At 39.7% G+C, this 17,400-nt stretch overlaps 1 protein-coding gene across 1 annotated transcript in view; it reads left to right on the top strand.

The window, feature by feature from the left end:
• Window positions 1-1,700, top strand: part of ABCA12 (ATP binding cassette subfamily A member 12) — a 204,189-nt gene extending 202,489 nt beyond the window's left edge. Inside the window, exon 53 of the mRNA XM_042244200.2 lies at window positions 1,269-1,700. Within this exon, the coding sequence (XP_042100134.1) occupies window positions 1,269-1,370 (102 nt within the window). The 3' untranslated portion in view covers window positions 1,371-1,700. The remainder of the gene's footprint in view (window positions 1-1,268) is intronic.
• The last annotated feature ends 15,700 nt before the right edge of the window (window positions 1,701-17,400 follow it).

The following is a 17,400-nucleotide window of genomic DNA, read 5'->3' as shown; positions in this document are numbered from 1 at the left end:
TTGCACTGTTTTAGTTTTATACAGTTCAACCAACCTGACATATAGAGCATCAGATTGTACCTGTCCCTGGAGAGGGCCTGAAAGGGAGGCTAAAGTGGCCTCCAAATCTTGCTGCATCTTAGAGTTTTATTTATGGAGAGTTAAGGCAATTATGGCTTTGCCAACACAGATTTATCCTTGGACTTGTAACCAATTACCAGGATCATGTCTCTCAATATTTTCTGTATGAATCTATGACTAATCTATGACTAATAGAATTAATGATTTTAAACAAAGTCATAAAGGTCTGCCTGATAAATAGCAAGCATACAAAACATACTGTGATATTTGTATACAAATTTTATTTCAGTGTATTAACTCTTAAAACTAGTGAAATTTCTCTCAGCATCATCATGGAAACATTTCATAGGAGCTTGGATTGGGCTCTTATTTATACTTGAAAGATACTGATGCAGATCAAATAGACGCAAGTATGTGGCTGCTGCTGCTGCTGCTGCTAAGTCGCTTCAGTCATGTCCAACTCTGTGTGACCCCATAGACTGAAGCCCACCAGGCTCCCCTGTCCCTGGGATTCTCCAGGCAAGAACACTGGAGTGGGTTGCCATTTCCTTCTCCAATGCATGAAAGTGAAAAGTGAAAGTGAAGTCACTCAGTCGTGTCCAACTCCTAGCGACCCCATGGACTGCAGCCTACCAGGCTCCTCCGTCCATGGGATTTTCCAGGCAAGAGTACTGGAGTGGGGTGCCATTGCCTTCTCCAAGTATGTGGCTATAGGTATTCAATTATAGCTTTAGCTTTTATCATTTATTATGATTACAAATGTAGTTATAGGTACTGTTTTCAAACTCCGTTTAAATTTCAATACCTAAAGGAAAGATTCCTAATGAGAGTTTGTGTATATATTTGGGTGTGCCCCTACGAAATCTGGGGCTTCCCAAGTGGCACTAATGGTAAAGAACCTGCCTGCCAGTGGAGGAGTCATAAGAGACACCACCAGTCTGATCCCTGGATCAGGAGAAGCCCCTGGAGGAGGAAACGGCAATTCTCTCCAGTATTCTTGCCCAGAAAACTCCATGAACAGAGGAGCCTGGTGGGCTACAGTCCATGGAGTCACAAAGAGTTGGACACAACCAGAGCAACTTAGCACTATGAAATCTAATTTTCTTTTTATTTGCTCTCCCATTGTGCACACACCACACATATGCACACCCCTTATTTCTTCCTTTGGTTTACAAGTGCTAATGGCTTCATTTCCCTTGAAAAATCAGGTTTTCATCAACTTTGCCAAAGACCAAAAGTGCTATGAAACTGTCGACACCAGCAGCCAAGGATCCGCCGTAAGCACTGATTCCCAAGATGACCAGCTGTAGACTCAGCACCTCCAGCAAAATCAGTCTCAGCAAGTGGCCAGTGACTTCATTTTGGGGAAGAGGCACAGAAGATACAAATTCCTAAAATATTTAATCTGAAAGTATGATACTGTATTGGAAAGTTGCAACTGTGTAAGACTAGCCAGTAATTATAAATGGAAAGTTTTCTTTCTAAGGTCAGTGAATGTTTTTGCTACTGAATTGAATTCCTATCTGCTTAACACTGTGAGCATGCTTGTGTGTAAGTTGCTGATTCTTATGCAATGGTGAAACCACTGAAGATGAATGTCTTAATTTATTACTTTCAATAAAATGACAGCTTAAAAGGCATGGTTATGAGTAGTTGAAAAGTAAGTGTGAAGAAGAAAAGTAAGGTAGCTTGGAGAAGGTAGAATTGGGAAAGCATACAAAATAATTTATTTTCAGAAAATAGCAGGATAGACATCATCATGAATACATGAATCTGTTGTGAGGTCTAAAGTGCCAAGGACCAGATTAATTAACCTTGGCAGTAAGGAGTGGGCTCAATGTCTAGAGTGTGTGTGTATGTTATTTTCAGTACTTGTAAATAGATGGAGACTTTACTGAACCCCCCAAAATGCCTTTCTGCAAGAATGTTATAGAAGGGCAGTTTACCCTGGTGGTAAACAGAACTACAGTGTATTCCTGCATCACCTTGCCAATAGTAAGGCACAGGGCAGAGCAAGAAGCTACTTGCTCTTCAGGGTAAATGGATGTGTCAGCTGGGTGGATAAAAGTCCTGAAAGACAACAGAGAATTCACATGCTGCTGGCAGGCAACATTTTTCAAAACTGTTCGAGAAAGCTTCATATTCTGGGTCTTTCTGCAGGAAACATTCCTGGGGAGGAAAAATGAATATGAAGATAATTTTCAGTTAATTACCCAGCTGACCCAGAATCATATATATGGCTATAGAATAGACTTTGTAATAATGCCAAACTATATGGCCCTCGGGGAAGGTGCTCTATATTATGTGTGTGGAGGCAGTGTGTGTGTGTGGAGGCAGTGTTTGTGTGTATGTGTGTGTGTGTGTGTGTCTGTATGAATTCTCAGCTTTAGTGCAACTGTTTCTGTTTTGAAAGTCAATAAAGTCAAAATTTAGTAAAAATAATTCATGAAGTCATTTTGTTAGAGAAGAGCCAGAAACTTAAAAATTGGAGTCATAGGGATGGCAGTGTCCCATGAGACCTAGCTACTGCTTACTTCTCCACCGTCATCAGTTTCTTTCTCCTCTTCCTCTTTAGGGTGTAGCCATACTGCCCTCTCTGGTTTTTCCAGTACATCAAACTCCCTCTCCCCACACTTTTGTGTGTATTTTACTATGTCCCCCTGCTTGAAGTGCCCTTCCCCCACAATTTGTGCCTAGCTAATGCACTTCAGAAATGCTGTTCTTTCTCAGGGAAACTCCTTTCCCTAATTTTTCAGTTTAACTCCCCAGTCCTAAAACTGTATTCTGTTGTACTTCATAACTTTCTTTTGACTACACTAAAGGCTTTGACTGTGTGGATCACAACAAACTGTGGGAAATTGTTAAAGAGAGATGAGACTACCAGACCACCTTACCTGTTGCTTGAGAAACCTATATGCAGGTCAAGAAGCAGGAGTTAGAGCCAGATATGGAACAATGGATTAGTTCCAAACTGGGAAAGAAGTACATCAAGGCTATATATTGTCACCCTGCTTATTTAATTTCCATGCAGAGTACATCATGTGAAATGCCAGACTGAATGAATCACAAGCTGGAATCAAGATTGCCAGGAGACATAGCAATAATTCAAATATGCAGATAATACCACCCTAATGGCAGAAAGCTAACAGGAACTAAAGAGCCTCTTGAGGAAAGTAAAAAGCGTAGAGTGAAAAAGCTGGCTTCAAACTCAACGTTCAAAAAAGCAAGATCATGGCATCTGGTCCCATCACTTCGTGGCAAATAGATGGGTATGGGGGGGGCAAATGAAACAGTGGCAGATTTTATTTTCCTGGACTCCAAAAATCACTGTGGATGGTGACTGTAGTCATGAAATTAAAAGACACTTGCTCCTTGGAAGAAAAGCTATGACCAACCTAGACGGTGTATTAAAAAGCAGAGACATCACTTTGCTGACAAAGGTCTGTATAGTTAAAGCTATGGTTTTCCCATTAGTCATGTACACATGTGAGCACTGAACCAAAAAGAAGGCTGAACACCAAAGAATTGATTATTTTGAACTGTGGTGTTGGAGAAGACTCTTGCAAGTCCCTTGGACTGCAAGGAGATCAACCCTGAATATTCATTGAAAGGACTGAGGCAAAAGATGAAGCTCCAATACTTTGGCCACCTGATGCGAAGAGCAGACTCATTGGAAAAGACCCTAATATTGGGAAAGATTGAGGGCAGGAGGAGAGGGGGATGACAAAGGATGAGATGGTTGGATGGCATCACCAACTCAATGGACATGAGAGTGAGCAAACTCAGAGAGATAATGAAGGACAGGGAAGCCTGGCATGCTGCAGTCCATGGGGTCACAAAGAGTCAGATACAACTTAGCAACCAAAAAGCAACAACTTTCTGTTAGAGTGTGCATTCTAATTTGTAATAGATTCTGATAAACTATATATATAGATATAGATATAGAGATATATATTAACAGATGGCAACAGAATTTCTCTTGGGATAGAAAATATCCTTGTTCCATATAATACATAGATAAGCCTTTTGGAGTAGAAAGTGTGATTCTGAGTGTTTTAGGAATCCAAATAAGCAAAAAAATGGTCAGGCTCTATGAGATAATAAAGGGATTTGTTTACTGCTCATTGTGTTTGTTATTGGGGGGGTTGGTTGCTTGCTTCTGAGCAGTTGTGGGAAGGGAAGCACAGGAGGAGGAGAGAAAGGAAGTGGGGAAAGGAGGAACGAGTGATATGATAGAGGGCTGAGTATTGTAGAGACATGAAAGTCCAATGAGAAATTCAATGGCTGAATGGACTTCTAAAATCATGACTATCCAAGTATGTTTTCACATTCATTTGCTGTGCCGCCATGCTGTGGACTGTCCTCCTACTCCCAAATCTTGCTTAAAGTCAGTCCTACTTATAAACATTTTATGTGAATGAGTGTCCAGTGGAAACTGAGGAAGAGATGAGTTAATGTCTTCTTTGAAAGAACCACAGAACAGTGGAGGCTTCATCCCAGAACAGGAGAAGCCTGGCAGGAGGGAAGACCATGAGTGACATGGCTCTGGATATGTGCTGAGAGGAGCTTCTGACTGCAGGATGTGGATCTGGGGGGCTCCAGCCAATCATTCTTAGTAGGCAGACAAGTTCAAACTGGCCTCTGGAAGACGGGGATTGCACTACTGGGTGTTTATGTAGTATTTCTCTCCCTCACTAGACACAAAGCTCTATGAGGACAGGAGATCTACTTAGATCTTCCTGATTTTCCCATTAGTACCTACACACACGATAAATATTTGTAACAATAAATATTTGTTGGTTAAATGGATGAATATATAAATAAATGAGAAACAAAGAGAAGCTGGCATGGTTGGTATGGAAACCAGGAGTTTCTATTCTGTTTATGAAATGCAATGAAGTTTCCCATGAGGTAGTTTACTTATGAAGAAGAAAAAGGAAAGATGACCATAATACATTCCATAATACAGATATTACAGTGAATCCATTCAAATAGGAGGATTTAGGTACCTTCTTTGGAATCAGAATTCCAATGCCTTGCTTTTGTACACTTCTGCGCATTTATTTCTTGCCTTTTTATCTGTAAAGATGTGCTGTGTAAGAGTTTCACAGCACATTTTTATGTATAAGTAAGGGACATACATTAAGAAACTATTTCAACCCACATCCCTTTCAGGTTCTCTGCAGTAGAGAAAATGTTTTGAGAATTCCCAGTTATCAGAGGACTGTCTCCACTCTGAATAACCTGTACAGAACCTGCTTTTTCATATGAGTCACCTGAATTACCTCAGAGAATGGTGGCAATCTTTGCTTTACCTATAAAACCTGATTTTCATAATACTGAAACTCTTGGGGAAATTATATATACAACTACTTTCTCCAAATATGCTCTCTGCCTGAACAATTCATTCTTTTCCTTGGAGATGACAATTCCCTGACAACAGCAAATACTCTCCTGGGTGCGGGTGAGGGAGGTGAATCAGGCTTGCATCTCCTTACCTCCAGGGGCCCCTGGGAGCCTGCTTGCTTCATGAAGTTTTCAAGTGTACTAACAACAAGGTAAAAGGGAACCAATTCAATGGCGTAAGTTTAAGCAAACTCTGAGAGATGGTGAAGGACAGGGAAACCTGGTGTGCTGCAGTCCATGGGGTCACAAAGAGCCAGACACGAATTAAGGACAGAACAACAAAAGGGAATGACATTATTTCCTCTGGCATCATTTGCGACAGTTAATCCTATCCCTCCCTATTTATAAACCCAGACTGGTTTTCCACACTCTGTGGAATGAAATGCAAACTCCTTAACTGATCTGCAGAGTGTTTCATAATCCAGCCTCACCACAGTCACCTATCTCTTCCTCATGCAGTCTATGCTTGACTTCAATGCATTTCTTGCTGTTTCCTATGATGACAGATCTTTTCTCACACTTGTGCTATTTTGCTCACACTACTTTTTTCTTGAAAGATGTCTTTCCTATTCCCACTTAGCTTTTACCTAGAAACTCCTCTTCTTCACCTTTCTCGTGGGTCTTTTCCTTAAGGAAATCTTTCCAGAGAGCCTCAGGCATTGTTCCACCCTCATTACAAAAGCTGCTCAGGCCTCTGCAGAAGCATTTCCCACTGCATTATAAGCATCTCTCTACTGTCTGTCTCTTCCCATTACACTCCAGGGTCCTCAAGAGTAGTGACCTGTTATTCCTTCCTCATTGTATCCACCATACCCAGCACAGTGCTAATGTATGTTTTTCCACAAATCTTTGAAGGACCAGTGAAGTCTATTTCAATTGAGAAATATTTTCATAATTTTTGCTTTGTATTTTTCACAATTATTTTGTTTTACCTTTATAAGACTAGCTATTATACTTTAATGTTAACTGCTGGGGGAAAATGTGCATATGACCAAACATTTTACACTTAAATGTTTCTACTAAAGCACAGTTCATCAAAATGCCAAGCATTGAACATATCATTATTTTATTAATAGTATTGCTTAATTGGCATTTTCCAAAGACAGTAAAATAAATATTATATTTAAAAGCAAATACTTTTGCCAATATAAAGTTATGTTTAGTCACTCCCATTGCACAAGTGGAAAAACTAAGGTGAAGACACAGAAATAGTTATAAAAACACCAGCTATCAATTACTCAGAATTTGTTATGTGTGAAATACTAGGTCAATATTCTTACTTAATTCTCATAACATACTTTCAATTCATTAGCCCCTTTTTATGGCTGAGGACACTAAACTTTGGGGAAAAAAGTAATTATCTTGCTCAGAATCATATAACAAAAAAGTAAATTTGACTCCACAGACTATATTCTAACATAGTCTCTCTCCTCCCAAAATATAAAAATAAAGTCTTTAATATGTTGACATTTTCATATGTAAATTCACTAATAATTTAAGAATGAGATGCATTTATGTCTTTATTAACTTGATAAAGGAACTACTAACCTTATTAGCCCCAATTACTGCTCCCTTGACTTCTGAAGTACAGACTCTGGCACAAACAAGAAGACTCTGTCCCTGATTACACTTTCCCCCCAGAAACCTTCAGGAAGGCTCTAATCTTCCATCCTACCTCCCCCACGTCAAAATTCTTCACAAAGAAACCCAGGACCATGTCACCTAGATCTACAAAGATTTATTAATCCTTTACATTTATTTAAGCTCAAAAGAGTGCTTTATACTTACTGGGATTTTATGTTTGTTTGTAATTGAAATATATAATTGCGGTACAATATCATATAAGTTACAGGTTTACAATTTAGTGATTCACAATCTTTTAAGGTTCTATTCCATTTTACATTTATTATAAATATTGACTATTGTTTTTAATAAAATAGATAATTTTTAATTTACTTTCCCATATTATATCTATTTCCACTTTATGTTTTATTATTCTATTCAAATGGGAATAAAACTCCCAGTGTAATGGAGCTAGCACTATGAAAAGGTCTATGCCCTGAACAAGTTATGTCCAGAGTGGCTCTTTTAATACCTCAGAACAGATTTTCAATTCTTGTTGCACAGAGTCCATTGAGAAATCTCTAGTAAAAAAGGAAAGCCCTCTTACTTAAACTATCATTCTTGGCAACTCAGCAGAATAATAGGCCAAAATCCTCAAAATTTCCAATAGCCAGGCTGAAAGAAATATTTAGTTACTATCACAGAAGTTTTCCCTGCCTTTGTCTACAACAATTCAGTACTAAATGAAGATATTTATTAACTAAATATTATTGGGTTAAAATATCGTAAGCAAGATGTCCCAACCAATGTACATTATAAATTAAGAAGGAAATAAATGGAAAGTCTTACCAAAGGAAACCCTCAGATATGATCCCAGAAAAACCCTAAACCTTCTTATCAGATTCTTTGGTGAGATGCACAAACTCACATTAACTAAGCTAGGGAATGTTCTTTTTTATGCTAACTTTTTATTCTCACTACTTCAAGAACTTTTCTGACTCCTTCTCAAGTTGAACTTCAAAAGTATTCTCCCATTTTGGAAGTCCCAAACTCTGGATGATGAAATTAACGTATAGCTTATTTTGTTAAATAATTTATCTTTATTTAAAGAGATAATTGATCATCTTTTTTAATAAGTGTGACCTGTCTAGCATTTCAAGAACCCTCCCTGAATAAGGGAGCTATAACATGATGTGAGAGTTGGACCATAAAGAAGGCTGAGTGCCGAAGAATTGATGCTTTTGAACTGTGGTGTTGCAGAAGACTCTTGAGAGTCCCTTGGATTGCAAGGAGATCCAACCAGTCCATCATAAAGGAAATCAGTCCTGAATATTCATTGGAAGAACTAATGTTGAAGCTTAAGCTCCAATACTTTGGCCACCTGATGCGAAGAACTGACTCATTTGAAAAGACCCTGATGCTGGGAAAGATTGAAGGCAGGAGGAGAAGGGGATGACAGCGGATGGATGGTATCACCAACTCGATGGACATGAGTTTGAGCAAGCTCTGAGAGATGGTGAAGGACAGTGAAGCCTGGCATGCTGCTGTCCATGGGGTCGCAAAGAGTCAGACATGACTGAGCAACTGAACAACAACCACAACGAGACTTACATATGTAGTGTATCATCTATTGAGTATAGAAAGTTAAGCAAGTTTTTTTTTTTAACATTTTTTATGCAGATCTGACCAAGGAAAGAAAAATAGGCTGCCATAGTACAGTAGATAGTCTAAGATGGCCCCTAATTATCCTCACCTCCTGTTTTTCTGTTCTTAAATGATCAATTCCCTTAACTGAGTTTAGGCAGGAATCATTTCTTGCGAAGGTGATTACTTACATACAGTTGTAATATTTTTCTTGTTGGGAGCCTCTCTCCCTTGTGGCTTTGATGAAGTAAGAGACCATGTTAGGGGGGCCACATGGCTGGAAATTGTGGACAGCCTCTGGCCAACAATTGACAAGGGACTGAGATGGTCTTCAGCTGATAGCCAGCAAGAAGCTGAGACCCTCAGTCTGACAACTTGCGAGGAACTGAGTGCTGCCAATAAACATCCAAGTTTGAAAACAGACTCTTCCCCAATTGAGTATGCTGATAATAACCCAGCCCTGACCAGCACCTTGGCTGCAGCCTTGTTTGATAACATTTCCCTCAAATAATCCTTCCCAAAACAGTCATCACTGCTGTAATGTATAACTAACAATCCTATTTACCCTGGCTTTCAAGATAAGTTTTCTTCCTCTCTCTCTTCTTGAGGTGTTAATCCTTGGTTAACTTTTGTCCATACTCATGCCACTGTAGTAAGTCATCAAGGGTTGTCCTCTGTATTCATCTATATTTCATCAGCCACTGATGGGTTAATCTCAGTTTAATAATAGCTAATGTATAAAATATTGCATATAATTTCATATTTCATGAAGCAACCGTATTTGGACCTCCTTACAGCAACCCTAGGGTTATTGCCCCAAGAGGCAGAAATCAAGAAATAAACACAGTGTATTCAATTATGGTAGCTAGCTAAATTTTCTGTCTGATCTAAATTCTTTCCCTTTTCTGATTTCTGAGGTCCTCTTGCTGCTGTTCCAGGTTGTCTCTGTGAGGTTGTCAATGACTGTGACTTTGCTCCATCCCAGCAGTTAAGGTGGTCACGTGACCCAGGATGGCCAGGTTTCTCATGACCACTTTGATTAGCTTAGAGGTTGACACATGACTCCAATAAAATGAGTCAATCATCCTCGAATTAATATTTAAGTTTTGGGAGAGAGAGTTTCTTTTCCTGGGATTGCTAAACTAAATGGAAGTGAGTCAGTCTAGGGCTCGCAATTGCCATCTTGTTTACAACATAGGAAGAGCTCACATACTTAATAAAGTCAAGCAGAGACCAGCAGAACTGAAAAAGTGGCATAACAAACCATGTGCTAAGAACAGAACATTTTGTAATCACAGGTACAGCAAGCCTGAAGGACCACTCTGATAGCTTGGAGGACAGACTACAGGGAGGCAAAGTGGAAGTCAGAAACTAGCACAGCAGAATAAAGGTGGTAGCTGTGGAGACAGTATGACATGGTCAGGTTCTAGATGTATTACTTTGAAGGCATAGCTGATAGGACTTACTGCAGATTAGTGAGAAATGTGTAAGGAAAAAAAGTCAAGAATGAATCCAAGGTTTTTGACCTGTGCAACTGAATTAATAGAATTATCATTTATTGAAGAAGGTGGAAACTGGAGAGGCAAAGGCACGTTTAGGAGGGAATATTAAGAGCTGGATTTAAGGCACATTAAGTTCAAGATGCTTATTAGACATCTAGAGGAAATGTTGATGAACTGATAGCTCTATATACCTGGAGTTCAGGAAAAGGTCCATACTGAAAAACTAAAGCATGAAAATCATCGGCATAGAGATGGGCATTCAAGCCATAAGTCTGAATGGGGTTATTCAGGGAGATGAGTGTGTCTAAAGCAGAGAAACCATCTAAAGAGAGCATCCTGGGGCAATGCAGTATTTTTGAAGTAGAGAAAGAACATCCATAAATAATGTGTAACACGCAAACTGAGAAGAGAGTGTTTCTAAAAAGGAGGGAGTGGCTGACCTTGTCCAGGCAGCTGCTGGAAGGATTAAAATAAGAACTGAAAACTGACCACTGGATTTGACATACTCATGAGTGACCTTGATAAGAGACATTTCTGTGGAATGATAGAAGGAAAAAAAAAAAAAACCAACCTAGGAATAAGTTTAATAAAAAAATAGGAGTTAAGGTGAAGGTGAAATATATAATTAACTTTTTCAAGAGAGTAAGAGGAAAGAAGGGCTTTCTCCAGTAGCTCAGTGGTAAAGAATTCTCCTGTAATACAGAAGACAAGGGTTCAATCCCTGAGTCAGGAAAATCCCCTGGAGAAGGAAATGGCAACCTGCTCCAGTATTCTTGCCTGGAAAATCCCATGGACAGAGGAGCCTGGCAGGCTACAGTCTATGGGGTTGCAAAGAGCAGGATACAACTTAGAGATTCAGCAACAACCACAAAAGGAAAAGGAAGCAGAGAACTATTAATAGGTGGTGGTTGGAGGGGAATTTCTAGTTATATCAGAACAGGGATTTTATGAGTGAAGATCTCCTAATGAGTGAAGGAAAGGGTCAAATTTGTCATGGGCAGTGTCCTCTGCCTACGATAGTCTCTGGGGTGAGCAATGTCCCCTGTTCCCTGGGCACTATATTCTGTTAGGATTAATGACTGAAGTCGGGCTGACGTATTTAACAACTTGTGATCTGGTCTTCTTGGCTTGATCAGCGTGTGGTAATATCAATACTTCCTGGCTGACTCATCCTCACCCTCGAGTGTTTGTTACATCTTCCCTTTTTCCCATAGGCACCACAGTTCACTCTTAGCTCAGAGGTCCCCTAGTCATGCCAGCGTTAATACAGTGTTAGGAACACTGCTCTCAAGTCCGAGACCACGTCACACTCAACTTGAGGTGGCTAGCTTGAGGCCTGATGTCTCCTTCATTGTGTCATCCCGTGTGGTCTAGTTCACTTTGAAGTGGCCAAAATGATACACTGGGGCTCACCTTCCACATTAAGCTCGTTCAATAAATATTTAACACAGAGAGACACACACTCCTGCGTCAAAACCAGAGCAGAAAATTAGCACTACGTCCACTCTTTTTTCCATTTACCTCCTTTCTCCTTTCTCCTGCCTTTAGTTACCCAGGATAGAGAACAAGCGAGCTTTGTCTACAGCTGATCCCCATTCTACAAATGAACAGAACATCTTAAGACAGAAAATGTGTTTTCTTTACATGACAAGAAAACTCTGTAATTCTGAACTTACTCCCTAGTTTTCCAGGCTAGATTGTTAGTCTACTAAATGAAAGGAGAAAAGTCAAAGAAATTTAGCAAATCCCTTCTTAAACTAATACTCTGTCCTCCTGGGTTACTGTCCTGCCAGCTCACCCTACTAGCAGATAAATGCCTTAAGCTACAGAGGAAACGCATGGTAATCAGAAAGGCAAATGAGAAGCTTCAAAGGAAGAGGGCTGGGTTAAGTGTATCCATGCAAGTGTTTCCCACAAGGAATGACAGGCATTACTTCACATCTCACCTTGGCTCTGAGGGCTCAGGATCATACCTTACCAGCATAAAGGGGCATATCTCCCATAGGTGAACTGATACTAAAGCCCAGAACACTGAGTGCCCAGTTATAGATTCACCAATGAGAACTGTAACTGAACTTTTCTATTCCCAGCCAATGCATTTTCTTTCCCTGCAAGCATAATACACAGGAAGTCAAGCTTTAATCAGAAGGTTGCTTGCTGACCAGAGAGACTCAGGGCAAAGCAAGTTAATTATATGACTTCATGTTCAATGTCATCAGGCTTCTCCAGCCTGAAGCATCCATCTCCATGGTAGGATACACCTTCAAAATATGCATCCTTGATTCTGGAAACTTTCCTTCCTTATCAGAGCTGAGTGAACCCTGAGCTCTGACATCAAAAGCTTTGTCTCTGAGAAGTTCTTTTCATTTCTTCTATGGTCAACCAACTCCCTTTTGATGGACCTATATTTCTTTAGACATAAAATAGTACTTTTGATCAAGATGCAGTTTTTCAGAAGCAGTGATTTTATATCTTCATTATTTATTGATTGAAAAACTTAACTCAGAGCAGTATTTCCAAACTTCCCTCCTAAAAAGAATCACTTAGAGCCCTTTGTTTTCAAAAAAATTACAGTTTTCTAGGCCATTCCCCTGGATATTATGATTTAGTAGGTTAATGATTAGGGAGTATTTATTAACAAGTGCCTAGGTGATTTTTATCTTCAAGGAGTTTGGAGGATCATTGTTTTAGAGAAGAATCTAATTTACCTTATTTCTATGACTAGGCTCCTTATTATGGCCGACATATACCAACAACATGTACATTAGTTAAATCTGCACTTTTATAAGCAGCTCATAAAATTGATCCCATCAGACCTGGGAGGCACTATAAAACAGGGATTTAGAAAATAGCTTTTCAAACTTCAGAATACATATGAATCACCTGGGTGTCTGACTAAAATGCAGGGGGTTGGTGAATAGGTCTGTGCAGGAGCCCAGGACTGTTTCTACCAACCTCACAGGGATGCCCACTGCTGCTGCCCCCTCAGACACACTTTGAGGTTAGAGGCAGGCTTTTGAACCAACCGCCTTGGCTCAGTTTCCAGTTTTGAAGCTCATCACCCAGCTTTGCGGTTCACTTTCAGTTTTCCTGAGTGATCTTGGACATTCCACTTGTCCTTTCTGTAACTCAGTTTTCTTATTTTAAAAATGGAGTTACTGCTAGTATCTACTGCACAGAACTATATTCCCTGGTGGCTCAGATGGTAAAGCGTCTGGCTACAATGAAGGAGACCCGGGTTCAATCCCTGGGTCGGGAAGATACCCTGGAGAAGGAAACGGCAACCCACTCCAGTATTCTTGCCTGGAAAATCCCATGGATGGAAAAGCCTGGTAGGCAACAGTCCATGGGGTCGCAAAGAGTTGGACACAACTGAGTGACTTTTCTTTATCTCTTTCTTTCGCTCTCTCTTTCTTTCTTGGTGCTGTAGGAAAAGAGCGAATTAGCCAAGATAGAGGTGGTCAGGCTCTCTCGCCGGACATCCTCTCGCTCACGCCCGACTACATGGTAACAGCTGAGCTCACTTATAGCACTGCGCATGTGCCTCAGGATGCTCTCGATTGGCCACGGGACACTTATGTTCTGTAAACCTACCTGAAAAGCCCTTGTGGCTGCATTATGGCTGCGTGTGCTGCCATCAGAGAATACAGCATGGCTGCGTTCTGGCAGCTGAGCCAGCCATTAGAGAATAAACACGTCTATGGTTCCTATGGCTCCTTGAATCTTCTTCCAGTTTCCCAGCTTACTCCATGCCTACCCTGGGTTCAGCAACAGCGTGAACAGCGAGACGGGTGCTTAGAAGAGACCCTATGGTGAGTTCTGTGCAAATAATAGCTCTAGTGGACTGTTGGTGCCCTGGCTCGGTTCCAGCTATCAAGACCAGTAATAAATGCAAACTGAAGAACATTTTTGCTCACGGTGCCTCTTCAAAAGGAAAATCTTAAAATCAAAGTTTTCTATGGACAACATGAGTATTTTCACATAACAGTTTTACAAACTTTCTGCGGTTTTGAACAATTTGAGAGACTAGATCTTTATTATATATAATTTTATGTATTTTTGGCTATGCTGGGTTCATCGTTGTGTGGGCCTCTCTTGTTGTGGAGCAGGCGCTCCAGAGCAAAGGCTCAAGAGTTGTGGCTCATGGGCTTAGTTGCTTTGTGGAATGTGGAATCTTTCCGACCCACGGGAAGATCCCGTGTCTCCTGCATTGATAGGTGGACTGAGGCACAAGGGAAGCCCTTGTACTTTGTTGATTCCAGGAATCCTTTTAACTAGATTTTATTCATTCCATTCTCCTCAAAGCTAGAGTCCTCAACCCCCTGACCTCGGACCACTACCAGTCAGCCACCTTTTAAGAACCAGGCTGCACAGCATAAGGTGAGCGGCCGGTGGATGGGCAGGCAGACAAGTGAGCGAAGCTTCACCTCTCTGCCACTCCCCATCATTCACATTACCATCTGAACCATTCCCCCCCATGCCCCATGGAAAAAACTATCTTCCATAGAACTGGTCCCTGGTGCCAAAAGATTGGGGACCGCTGCCTTAAAGTGTCTGTTCAAAGAGAAAAGTGTCAAAACAGAAGATCTCTAGTCAACAAAATTATTTCCACCTCAGTCTGAGCCCCAATTGTCATAAAACTGTTCCTTCACTTTATTTCTTCAGATTAAATTCTCCCAAGAAAGGATAAGTATAGTCTTGCCTTTAAAAAAAAATAATTACCCTAAATTAAATTAAAACTAAGCCAAATTTGGCACATATCAGAACTTAGTAAGTGCTTGTTGAATAAATCTGTGGATAGATGGACAGATGAAGGTATTAATATAATTCCTAAAAACCCTGTTTCAACTTTCCTCTCAACAGAATCTGAGTAAAACTCATATTTTATAAGGAGAACATTATTTTAGGCATGTATTTTCCATTATGGTATATGATTCTCAATTTGAACTGCACATAGAAATTACCCAGGGAAATTACACTGACTTCAGAGCTTCACCTTTTCTAGAAATTTTGATACAATTGGTCAGGGTATGTTGTAGCCACTGGGAGTCTTAAAAGGTTTCCAATGTGCAACCAAGGTTAAAATCCATGGTTCTATCTGCAATGGATAACTGATATCTTATCAAAAAATTTTCAAAAATAATATAAAACTCCCCAGTCTTAATAAATTTATATTAGTCTTTGGTTCACATAGATAGAATTACATATTGTATTGCTGCAATATAGATCAAAGGTACTAATACCCCTTGAAAATGTGTATTATAATCATGTCACTAATATCAGATTTGGAAAGAAGAGCCTTTTGAGACATCAAACAGTGGTTTTAAATGATGTGGAAATCAAGTTATACCCTCACATTCTTTTTCTTTTAAAATTATATTTTAAAACTAATGGAGCTTTTTCTTTTTTTTTTTTTTTTGGAGCTTTTTCAACAATGGAAATGCACCCAACTGCAATAGTCAAGAGGAGGACATCACAGACACTGCTGAGTTAGTTTGGGGTCATTTTCCAAAAGAAGCTCTTTCCAACCACTCTGCTATATAAGACTATTAGGATGAACATTCTTTTGCTTCTTTAGCCAGGTGGTTCTACAGCACTTACAGGTGCTGAGACATCTTCTAAAGTATTTGTCCCATCTGCTTTCATAGTCATTGCTCTATTCTTTCTTGTTTTCTTAAAATATAGCAGAGTATGAATCATGTTGAGCTGTTCTTAGAGAAGAGGCTTTGTCTCAGCATCACATGTGAATCATTTAAATCCTACTTAACAATCCAGTTAAGGCATTAAGGCATTATGTTATGTATCAGTGAGTAAGAACTACTGCAGAGAAATGAGTTTTCTTAGTAAATTGATTACTTTCAGAAAAATGGCAACCCAGATGTATACTTTTATCTCTGTAGATTTTAGTACCAGAAGAGTAAATGGTTCATAACAATATTTCAGTGAGTTGTTCTTTGTGAATAATTTTTCTATTTTAAAATGTAAACATTTTAATAAAAAGTACAACAATGATATATGTTTTTAATATTTTTAAGGCTCCATTAAAGTAACATCATGTAAATAGATGGACTGAGGTTTAATAAAGGTAAAAATCATGCTTCTAAGTTAAAATCTGAAAAGAATAAAGCAACAGTTATTTATAAAATATCTCCCCTCATTCCTCATTATGTTTTATTTCATTTCTGTTTAAGTGAATTTTAAACTACCAAATTAATATTTTCTATAGTCTTCCTTAAAAATAGTACAGATAAAAGTGATTTTGACACTGCTTCCAATTTAAGCATCCTCATCTCCCCAGAGAAAAGAACCATCATGAATTTAGTGTATTTCCTTCCAGAACTTTTTAGAGTTTTAAATAACATTACAGACAGGCACATATATGTACCTGCCAATGGAATATAGAGAAGCTGGCTTGCAGTCCAAGCTCTGCCGGACTAACCTTTACTGCAAAAATAGAATAACAGATAAAACACAAAAGATACAACAAACCGTAACTGGTTTCAAAAACAAGATAAACATGCTTAGAGATCAGAAACAGCTGAAATAAAAGCAAGGGTAAAACTAATGGTAATCATCAGTAATATCCATTATACCTGGTACCTGGCTTGCTGCTCAAGCTGGCTTTAATTTTTGCTTCAAAAGACGTTCAAGCATCACCTGCAAACAAGAGGTTTGCCCAGTTGATTTGCAGGTGCTAGGACTCAGCTGTGTCTAGTTTGAGATTCAGCTGGTTAAGACCAGTTAGGACCGTAGGCCCTCTAACTCTGAGAGTGACGGCTTGGTGAACTTTTGAAGTCATAGAACCCTGAGCTCTGCCCTCAGAGCAAGTTTCTGCTGCCATTTTTCTGGAGGAGCATCCTGTGAAGACAACTATATCTTGTTGTGCCTGTGCAGACCAATGATTCCTTCAGCTTTTCCTATCTCCAGTTCCCTTTTTCCATGCTCCCCAGCCTCAGCTTCATCCCATAAATACCCAGAGCCCCTCGACTTTAGAAAGGCGAGATTTGTTCTTCCATCTTCTCAGTTATCTGCTTCATGAATAAACCCCTTCTCTGCTGCAGACGTTGACATTTCAGCATTTGGCTGGCTGAGCATTGGGCAATACTAGGTTACAGAGCTCTGAGTTCAAACGCAGGCAATGGTGGCCCTGAATTAAGCCCCTGGGGAACAAAGGGGATTAAAATGACTTCCAGTGAGATGAGGGGTACAAGAGCTCACTTATTCA

The sequence above is a fragment of the Ovis aries genome, chromosome 2 (assembly GCF_016772045.2).
Source record: "Ovis aries strain OAR_USU_Benz2616 breed Rambouillet chromosome 2, ARS-UI_Ramb_v3.0, whole genome shotgun sequence".
NCBI lineage: Eukaryota > Metazoa > Chordata > Mammalia > Artiodactyla > Bovidae > Ovis > Ovis aries.
This window is presented reverse-complemented; position numbering and strand designations above follow the sequence as displayed.